The sequence below is a fragment of the Alexandromys fortis genome, unplaced genomic scaffold (genome assembly GCF_014885135.2).
Source record: "Alexandromys fortis isolate MF-2015 unplaced genomic scaffold, M_Fortis_MF-2015_v1.1 scaffold_84, whole genome shotgun sequence".
NCBI lineage: Eukaryota > Metazoa > Chordata > Mammalia > Rodentia > Cricetidae > Alexandromys > Alexandromys fortis.
In genome coordinates, this window is record NW_026068017.1 from 4,516,435 (window position 1) to 4,527,060 (window position 10,626).

The 10,626-nt window shown below is 48.8% G+C and overlaps 1 protein-coding gene across 1 annotated transcript in view; it reads left to right on the plus strand.

The window, feature by feature from the left end:
* The window catches only part of Dnah2 (dynein axonemal heavy chain 2), a 128,432-nt gene extending 118,102 nt beyond the window's left edge, over positions 1-10,330 (plus strand). Inside the window, 13 exon segments of the mRNA XM_050162494.1 lie at positions 754-940; positions 1,064-1,212; positions 1,298-1,481; positions 2,154-2,344; positions 6,783-6,974; positions 7,137-7,321; positions 7,575-7,803; positions 7,879-8,030; positions 8,509-8,623; positions 9,217-9,393; positions 9,504-9,578; positions 9,737-9,887; positions 9,987-10,330. Of these exon segments, the coding sequence (XP_050018451.1) occupies positions 754-940; positions 1,064-1,212; positions 1,298-1,481; positions 2,154-2,344; positions 6,783-6,974; positions 7,137-7,321; positions 7,575-7,803; positions 7,879-8,030; positions 8,509-8,623; positions 9,217-9,393; positions 9,504-9,578; positions 9,737-9,887; positions 9,987-10,141 (2,142 nt within the window). The 3' untranslated portion in view covers positions 10,142-10,330.
* Positions 10,331-10,626: the final 296 nt, after the last annotated feature.

Below are 10,626 nucleotides of genomic sequence, written 5' to 3' on the forward strand. Positions count from 1 at the left end.
AAGGTGGGAGGAGATAAGTTAAAATATCATGTTTTATTTTTAATTAAAACATAGCAATTGTACAGTTATTGGGTATAGTGACTTAAATTTTTTATTTAAAAAAAAATGAAGGCTCTTTTTATAACTCAGGATAACCTAGAACTCACTCTATAGCACATGCTGGCCTTGAATTCCTGGTAGTTCTCTTGCCTCAGCTTGGGTGCTTTGGTAACAGGCATCATGCCTGGCACCATCATCATGATGAATTTTAATACATGCATATACATATGTGTGTATACATATGTGTGTGTGCAATGATAAGATTAGAGTAGCTGGCATATCCATTACAGCAAATACTTGCCCTTTTTTTGTTGTTGTTTTGTTTTAGGAATGTTAAAAAAAAAGTAACTCTTTTTGTTGTTTTTATTTTATTTTTTCTTTTTTGGTTTTTCAAGACAGGTTTTCTCTACATAACAGTCCTGGCTGTCCTGGAACTCACTTTGTAGACCAGGCTGGCCTCAAACTCTCTGAAATCCACCTGCCTCTGCCTCCCAAGTGCTGGGATTAAAGGCATGTGGCACCACCTGGCTGTTTCTATTTTTTTCAAGACAGGATTTCTCTGTGTGGTCCTGGCTATCCTGCAATTCTCTATGTAGACCAGGCTGGCCTAGAACTCAGATATGCACCTGCCTTTGCAGGCACCACCATGCCCAGCTCAGTAACACTTCTTTTGAGGGTTCCAGCCTTCTCTGCTTTCTCTCTCCTTTCCCCAAGGTTCTGGATCGTGAAGGCCAGATGGACAACCCATGTACTAGCTGGCTAGCCGACGCCTACTGGGATAACATCACAGAGCTGGACAAACTGACCAACTTCCATGGCCTCATGAACTCCTTTGAGCAGTACCCTCGGGACTGGCACCTGTGGTATACCAACTCAGCCCCCGAGAAGGCCATGCTGCCAGGTGCCCAGCCTCCAGCCTGCCTGCCTCTCCCAGCAACCCTCCACAAACGCAGCCCCTGAACATTTCCCTTTGCTCAGACTTCCTCCAGCCTCTCTCTCAGGGCACGTGTTTCCTTGTCTCCAGGTGAGTGGGAAAATGCCTGCAATGAGATGCAGCGGATGCTGATAGTCCGCTCCCTGCGCCAGGACCGAGTGGCATTCTGTGTTACTTCGTTCATCGTCTCCAACCTTGGCTCTCGATTCATTGAACCGCCTGTGCTAAACATGAAACTGGTCGGTGGCTCTGCCTTCTCGCCCTCCCTGTTGTGGTGTCTCTTCCTCTCTTTTGGTTCTGAGACAACCATCCCTGTGCTTCCAGGTGATGGAGGATTCTACCCCACGATCCCCACTGGTATTCATCCTGTCTCCTGGTGTGGACCCCACCAGCGCTCTGCTTCAACTGGCAGAACACACAGGCATGGCCCAGCGCTTCCATGCCTTGTCCCTGGGTCAGGGTCAGGCCCCCATTGCTGCTCGTCTCCTGCGAGATGGTGTGATGCAGGGTTAGTAACAGTTCGCCATCAGAAACAGTGAGGGCAGGAGCCCACACAGGGGAGGAACCTGGAGGCAGGAAGGGGTACTGTACTCCTCCTGACTTGCTCAACCTGCTTCCTTACAGAATTTAGGACCATCTGCCCAGGGGTGGTCCCACATACAAATGGGCTGGGCCTTCCCCCAAAAAATCACAAATTAAGAAAATTCTTGTCTGGGCGGTGGTGGCACACACCTTTAATCCCAGCACTTAGGAGGCAGAAGCAGGCAGATCTCTGAGTTTGAGGCCAGCCTGGTCTAGAGACCGTGTTCCAGGACATCTAGGGCTGTTACACAGAGAAACCCTGTCTTGAACCCCCCCCCATGCTCTCCAGGCTTTACAGCAGCCTGATCATATTTTTTCAACAGAGGTTCCCTCCTCTCTGATGACTCTAGCTTGCGTCGAGTTAACATAAAACTAGCCAGTACAGTATCCATTTCCTCTTATGTCCACTCCTCAGCCCCTGTCCCCTTCCTCAGAACCGCCGACCTTGACCCCACTCCTGTGACTGCAGTTCAGCTTGTCCAGAAACCCTAGACAGAATAACATTTGACACTGGCCCCACTGCCACCGCCACCAAATGTAGTGTGTGGGTCAGAAAACTTGGAGAACTCTTACTGTTGACGCTGGCACCTCCTTGCAGGGCACTGGGTGTTCCTGGCAAACTGCCACCTGTCCCTGTCATGGATGCCAAATCTGGACAAGCTGGTGGAGCAGCTGCAGGTGGAGGACCCTCACCCTTCCTTCCGTCTCTGGCTCAGCTCCAGTCCTCACCCAGACTTCCCAATCTCCATCCTGCAGGCCAGCATCAAGATGACCACAGAGCCACCAAAGGTATGGTGGCCGCAGGGAGCCAGCATCACCTATGGCGTCAGCTCAGCTTGCCTTTATTCTCACTGGCACCAAAGATAGACCAAGCCTTAATGACAACACACCTTTCTTTGGCTCTGGCTGTTTTCTAAAAAAATCTCCGCCTCTCTTCTGTGTGGCAAACTTCCCAAATGTAATAACGATCACGTTTACTGAGCAATTATCATATGCCAGGCTCTAGTTTAACACCTTTCCATTTATTAACTCATCTCACACTCACACCTCAGGTAAAGAATTGCTACTCTGGGCGATGGTGGTGTGAACCTTTAATCCCAGTACTTGGAGCCAGAGGCAGGCAGATCTCTGTGAGTTCAAGGGCAGCCTGGTCTACAAGAGCTAATTCAGGACAGCCAGAGACCCACAGAGAAACCAAACTAAAACAAAACAAAAAAATTGCTACTCCAACTTGATGGGGAGGACACTGACCCAAAGTGTAAGTTAGTGCCCGGAGCTACACTCGGTGTGAGTTCCCACAGCCATCCTTTCCATCACCCACACTCGGCCTTCTGTTGTACTACTTCTTCCTAGTATTCCAACTCTTGAGAACTTTCTAATTTCACAAGTTCACTGCTGAATCCAATGATAGTAAATCCAACAACACTGTCCCTTTGGTTTTGTTGTTGTTGTTGTTTTGTTTTGTTTTTTGTTTTTTTGAGACAGGGTTTCTCTGTGGTTTTTGGAGCCTGTCCTGGAACTAGCTCTTGTAGACCAGGCTGGTCTCGAACTCACAGAGACCCGCCTGCCTCTGCCTCCCAAGTGCTGGGATTAAAGGCATGCGCCACCACTGCCCGGCTTAACACTGCCCCTTTAAGATCTGTTCTTGTCACGACATTCCCACACCCACATGCCCACAGACCTTCATGGAAGCTATTTGGAAAGGTGTGTTGTTTGCTGTGGTCTTGCGATACCACTCAGGGTCTTGCTGTACGATTAGGCTACTGAGATACATACCCAGCTGTTGGTTGTTTGAAGCTAGGTTTTGCTGTGTAGTCCCGGCTGGCCTCAAACTTGCTATCATCTTGCCTCAGACTCCTAGATGCTGGGATTACAGGTGGGTGAAACTACTGCCATGCCTGGCAGTAAAAAGAAAAGGGTTGTTTAAAATTTTAAAATGAAAAATGCAGACGTAGAGACCACTCTTTAGTATATACTCAACAAATAAATTCTATTTTTTCCTCACCCTGTCCTTTCTGACCACCTGGGCCAGCTGATCCCACACCACTCTCTCCTTCCTGGCTCTCCAGGCACAGCCCTTCCTGCTCTCCCTCTTCTTCCAACGCATCTTTTATATCTATTTTAAAGTTTGTTTTTTTATTTATGCTTTTCTGAGACAGGGGTTTCTCTTTCTAGCCCTGACTGTTGTGGAACTCATTCTGTACACCAGGCTTTCCTCGAACTCAGAGATCTCCCTGCGTCTGCCTCCTAAGTGCTGGGATTAAAGGTGTGCACCACCACCGCTCTGCTGACACATCCTTTATTAATTCTGTGTTTCTTTCTGTTCTTTATATCTCAAGATTTGGTGCTTAGTCTAACTTTTCTCATTCTACAGCCCTCTTTACACTTGATAGAGAACTTGTCCTTTTCATAGTTTCACTTCCAGCCCCCATCCCTGGCTACAGTATCAGCCCCATCCCTGGCTACTGCATCAGCCCCCATCCCTGGCTATAGTATCAGCCCCATCCCTGGCTATAGTATCAGCCCCCATCCCTGGCTACTGTATCAGCCCCCATCCTTGGCTACTATATCAGCCCCCATCACTGGCTACAGTACCAGCCCCATCCCTGGCTATAGTACTGACCTCAGTACAGAGCTTAACTGCCATGAGATGATGAAGCCTTCCTTCCTGGGGTACCAGCATCATGAATCCTACATCCTTAAAACAAGGATGCTGGCTTTTTCCTCATTCATTAGATTCTCATCCCACCTTTGCCTCTGGCAACACTTTTTTTTTTAAAATGTTTATTGTTAGAACAGTTGCCTAGCATCCACGAGGCCTTAGAGTCCACCCCTAGCCCAGGGAAGAAATATAAATTTGACTTTTGATTTTAAAATAAGAGAGGGTCAGCTAGGTGGTAGTGCACACATTAATCCCAGCACTTGGGAGACAGAGGCAGGCGGATCTCTGTGAGTTGGAGGCCAGCCTGGTCTACAGAGGAGTTCCAGGACAGCCAGGGCTGTTACACTAAGAAACTCTATCCTGAAAAACAAACAAACAAAGATAATGATAGTGCCAGCGTTCTAGTATTGAACTAGGGTCATCAGTTTGGTGCCAAGCACTCTACCCACTGAACCATCTCTTCAGACCCTTTTCTCTGAAAACTCATTTCTTGGGCTAGTGTCAGCGGCTCAGCCTATGAGAGGTTTTAAAGAAACCCTCCGTGCTGCAGATGCGGGTCCTCCCCGCCATCTGCTGAACCTAGCGAGAATAGTTCAAGGTTTATTTGTTAGAGCAGGATTTCCTGACACATGAGAAGGCTCAGTGGGAAAGGCATCTGCTGCCAAACCTGCCCATCTAAATGTAATCCCCTGGACCAGCGTGGTGGGCGGAGAAAACCAACTCGAGTAAATTGTCTTCTGACATCCACACCTCAGACACCCAGGTCTCTGAGAATGACCTTGAATTTCTGGTCTTGCTCTTCCTGCCTCCATTTGCCAGTGCTGGGATTATTGGCTGGACTACTAATACCTCACCTGTAATCCTAGCATTTAGGAAACAGACAAAAGAATTTCTGTAAATTCAAGGTCAGTCTAAGTTACAGAAGATGACTCTGTCTTAGCCGACAGAGGTGGTTCACACCTTAAATCCTAGCACTCTGGAGGCAGAGGCAGGTGAATCTCTTGAGTTTGAGGACAGCCTGGCCTGGTCTACAAGAGCTAGTTCCAGGACAGGCTCCAAAACCACAGAGAAACCCTGTCTTGAAAAACAAAAAAAAAAAAAAAAAAAACCCAATAAATAAATAAAATAATAAGAAGTGAAACTAGGGGGTGGAGAGATGACTTGGCATTTGTTGCTCTTGCAGAGGACTTGGGTTCAGTTCCCATTGCCTACAAGGTGGATCACAACCATCCTAACTCCAGTGCCAGGAGATCTAACACCACTTCTGACCTCCACAGGCACCAGGCATGCATGTGGTGCACACATATACACGCAGGCAAAACATTCACATATAAAATAATTTTTTTTTGTTTTGGTTTTTCGAGACAGGGTTTCTCTGTAGCTTTGGAGCCTGTCCTAGAATTCATGCTGTAGACCAGGCTGACCTCGAACTCACAGAGATCTGCTTGCCTCTGCCTCCCAGGTGTTGGGATTAAAGGGTGTACAACACCACCGCCCATAAATAAAACTTCCAGAAGTGATTCTGATTTTAAACGTATATCTACATCTCTATATCTATATATTTGCTTAGATAGATATAGAGATGGAAACAGAGAGACAGCAGAACATTAGCCTTTTTGGAAACATTCCTCTAAAGTGTCTTTTCTTAATCTTGCCCCTTCTCTCCAGACTCAGAGCCATTATTTGAATATTGTTTGTAATTTTCTTTCTAATTTTAACACACAATTCTGTGTCACAAATACAGTCATACCATACAATTTCTTTTCCCACTTAATGTGATGTACTTGACGTCCGCTCCACACAGTCCAGATGCTAATCTTTCCTGTAACATGGTTTCGGTTTGTCTTCTCTCCTTTTGCCAAGTAGCCCAGGCTGGCTTCGAAGTTATGATCCTCTTACTTTGGTCTCCCACAATTCCATACATTTAAAAAAAAAATTCTCAGTTGCAGCGGATTGAGAGTATAGCTCAGTGGTAGAATATTTTCCTGGCTTGAACAAGGCTTTGCGGTTCAATCCCCAGCATTGAAATAAAACAAAACATACTAGTGAACACATATTGTAGGTGCACACCTTCTGTCTTTAGCCATATTTTCTGGCTCTTGCAGGGAATTGGCTCATTCCTTGGGGACATCATGATTGAGAGAATCAAACATGGAGGCCAGGCTGGGTGCTGTGGCCCCTATCTGTAATCCTTTGAGTTCCAGGTCACCTAATCTACACAGGAATTCCAGGCCGTCCAAAGCTATACCCTGAGAACTTGTCTCCAGAAACGGGGAGGGAGTGCTTCGGACATAGCCCAGCGTGTTAAAGCCCAAGGTTCAATATCCAGGACTATTCCCCCAAGTGAATAAATGGTGTGAGGGAGAAGGCGGGATTACCAGTAGCATACACAGTAGGTCTCAAAGGTGCCCACCCTGTGAAGAAGTGCCTATCTTGGCATGCAGATCAGAGGCTAGTACTCTAGAGGCTTCCATCCCTCCTTGAGTCAGGGCCTTTGTGCAAGGCCTCCTCCACAACTGCCCACGATGCTGCTAGTGGCATCAGCCTGTACTGCCCTGTCCGCAGGGTCTGAAGGCCAACATGACACGGCTGTATCAGCTGATGACTGAGCCACAGTTTACTCGATGCTCCAAGCCTGCCAAGTATAAGAAGCTGCTGTTTGCGCTCTGCTTCTTCCACTCTATATTACTTGAACGCAAAAAGTTCTTGCAGCTTGGCTGGAATATCATCTATGGCTTCAACGACTCTGACTTCGAGGTTTGTGCTAACCAGGGGCCTCCCACGACAGCTCTTTCTTCTCATACTTCTTGACCCATGGCTCTTTTGTGGGAATACTGGCTGCCAGAAAGCTGATGTTACAGCCCCATCGGAGGACTTCTTGCCATAACTATATGGGGCTTGGGGTGGGACCACACACAGGTGTCAGAGAACCTGCTGAGCCTCTATCTGGATGAGTATGAGGAGACACCCTGGGATGCACTCAAATACCTCATCGCAGGCGTCAACTATGGTGGCCATGTCACAGATGACTGGGACCGGCGCCTGCTCACCACTTACATCAATGACTATTTCTGTGACCAGAGTCTAACGACTCCCTCCTATCGGTGAGGAAGGGGTAAGAGGGTATAAACATGAGGGGTCAGGATTGGGTGGTTTGTGTGTGTGTATGGTATGTATGTGTGGTGTATGTGTGGATAGAGACCAGGAGGCTGGGAGAAGACAGAAATTGTGGAATTGGGAGGAAGAGCAAGGGGTCATGAGTTAGACAAATGGGCAAGTATTGAGACTGGGGATCGGGCTTGGCGTGGACGCCCTTCAGGTCCTGCAATGTGGTAACACTGTGCTGTGGCTGCCCAGGTTGTCTGTACTGGACACTTATTTCATCCCGAAGGATGGGAGTTTGGCCTCCTACAAAGAATATATCAGCTTGCTACCCAGCATGGACCCCCCTGAGGCCTTTGGCCAGCATCCCAATGCTGATGTGGCCTCCCAGATCACTGAGGCCCGGACCCTCTTTGAGACTCTGCTTTCCCTGCAACCCCAGATCACACCCACCAGGATTGGCGGCCAGAGCCGAGAGGAGAAGGTAGGAGCAGAGTTCGTCCTGTGGGAGGGAACGTGCTAAGGAAGGGCAGGCCAGCTCAAGCTTCTGCCTCCCTAGGTCCTTGAGCTAGCTGCTGACGTGATGCAGAAGATCCCTGAGATGATTGACTATGAGGGGACCCGCAAGTTGCTGGCTCTTGACCCCTCCCCACTCAATGTGGTCCTCCTGCAGGAGATCCAGAGATACAACAATCTGATGAGGACCATCTTGTAAGATGGAAGGAACACTGTAGAACATGGGAGGGAAGCTGGGCGGTGGTGGCGCACGCTTTTGATTCCAGCACTTGGGAGGCAGAGACAGGTGGATCTCTGTGAGTTCGAGGCCACCCTGGTCTATAGAGCGAGTTCCAGGACAGGCTCCAAAGCTATACAGAAAACCCTGTCTTGAAAAACAAAACAAGCCGGGCAGTGGTGGTGCACGCCTTTAATCCCAGCACTTGGGAGGCAGAGACAGGTGGATCTCTGTGAGTTTGAGACCAGCCTGGTCTACAAGAGCTAGGTCCAGGACAGGCTCCAAAACCACAGAGAGAGACCCTGTCTTGAAAAAAGCAAAACAAAACAAAACAAAAATAAATAAATAAAACAACAACAATAAAAAGAATATGGGAGGGGAAGGAGAAAGGCGCGTGGGTAGGATGGTTCTCCCTGACCAGCCTTCTTTAATCCTCTGCCCACTTCATCCATCCAGGTTCTCCCTGACAGACTTAGAGAAGGGCATCCAGGGCCTCATTGTCATGTCAACAAGCCTGGAAGAGATTTTCAATTGCATCTTTGATGCTCATGTTCCTCCGCTCTGGGGAAAGGCAAGCTCCCACCACTGTCAATCCTAACCTTGACCTCGGCACTTCATTCTCAGGGCGCACATAGCGGTCTTCAGAGAGCCCAGGGTTCCATCTAGACAGGTTCAAGTTGTTGAAATCTAGCATTGCCATTCACTAATGGACTGCAGAACTTATTAACTCACAGATGTGCTCACACTAACTTCTATTTCAAAGACCCTCCCCCAGTGCTGTGTGCGGTACTCAGCAAGTACCTGGTTATTGCAAAGAAAGCGCCCTCACCCAAAAGCTGAGCTCTGAAATGCTCTGAGTGGCAAACACGGTGTTCAAAAGGTTTCCTCACCCAGTAGTCTATGCAAATATTCCACACGCCCCAAAACACACTGAGTAATTGGAAACCCTTCTGGCCCCATGCATTTTGGGTAAAGGATAATCTGTAGTGATATCATTGTTATTAATGAGTTGTATTAATTGTATACTTTTCTCCTGGGAGTTAACCTTTGCTGTCAGCAGAGGCGGGTGCCACACAGTTGTCTCATAGATGCCCCCGGGTGCTCTTAATGAGGGTGTGAAAGCATCATGGGATGGGCAAGCCCACATACTGCCTCCTCTCTCAGGCGTATCCCTCACAAAAGCCTTTGGCTTCTTGGACCCGGGACCTGGCTGTGCGTGTGGAGCAGTTTGAGCTGTGGGCCAGTCGCGCCCACCCTCCTGTGATCTTCTGGCTGTCTGGCTTCACTTTCCCCACTGGCTTCCTTACTGCTGTTCTGCAGTCCTCAGCTCGTCAAAACAATGTGAGCAGTGTGTACGAGGGGATCTCCAGGAGGGAGGCTAGGAACAAGGAGGAGGAGGAGGGTTTGTTCTCCTTGGGGGGCCCTCCCTCATTGCCACCTTCACCCCACAGATTTCAGTGGACTGCCTCTCTTGGGAGTTTATAGTTTCCACTGTGGATGACAGCAACCTGGTGTATCCACCCAAGGTGGGAGTTATGATGAGTTTGGGCTTCGGAGCAAAAGGTCAGGTGGAGGAGGATAAGGAAAGAAAACCTGGGAAGAGAAGGGCGGAGAGGAGTTAGGTTAGAAGTGCTGATAACTTAGGGTCTAGATTTCCCCCAAATCTGTCTCCATCTCTCCCCAGGACGGTGTCTGGGTTCGGGGTCTGTACCTGGAGGGTGCTGGCTGGGACCGAAAGAACTCTTGTTTAGTGGAGGCAGAGCCCATGCAGCTGGTTTGCCTCATGCCCACGATCCACTTCCGTCCAGCAGAAAGCCGCAAGAAAAGTGCCAAGGGTGGGAAACTGCCCCCTCCCCATCCCTTGTCCAGTCCTCAAATGCACCCACTTCCACCTCCAGGCTCCAGAGTCTGACTTGTCTTTTCATTTCCCCTAGGCATGTATTCCTGTCCCTGCTATTACTACCCCAACCGTGCAGGCAGCACAGATCGGGCCTCCTTTGTCATAGGCATCGATCTCCGATCTGGAGCCATGACATCTGACCACTGGATTAAGAGGGGCACTGCTCTACTGATGAGCCTGGACAACTGATGAGCACCCCCCTTTTTTTCCTGCTTGAGAGGGTCGGGAGCCTTAAGACTTTGTCCTAAAACTGGATCTCAGACTTTATCTTAGCTGAATCCGGTATACAATGGCGCCCTGAAGGTACCTAGTGGTGCTAGCCGTAAAGGTGGAACACTTGTATTGGAGTTCAGCACAGTAAAACACGTGCAAACCCAAGCTCCAAGTCTCTCAATGGAATGGTGATGATTTAGTGTGTGTTGGGGTGGAGGAAACCGAGGAGGGAAGCTGGGATTTACTCGTGGGAAGGAGCTGCTACAGCAAGAACTGAAAAGAGGGAAGTGGGGGGCCTCTTGCAGGAGGGAGGCGTGGCCTTAACTACTCGGCCTATAGGGGGTGTGACTAAATCTCGGAGGAAGGGCTTGAGCAGGCGGGGTGGAGCTTGCTTTGGAAGGGCGCGGGATCCAAACGGAATAGAGATTTGTCAAGTAAGGATTCGGGATGAGCTGTATACA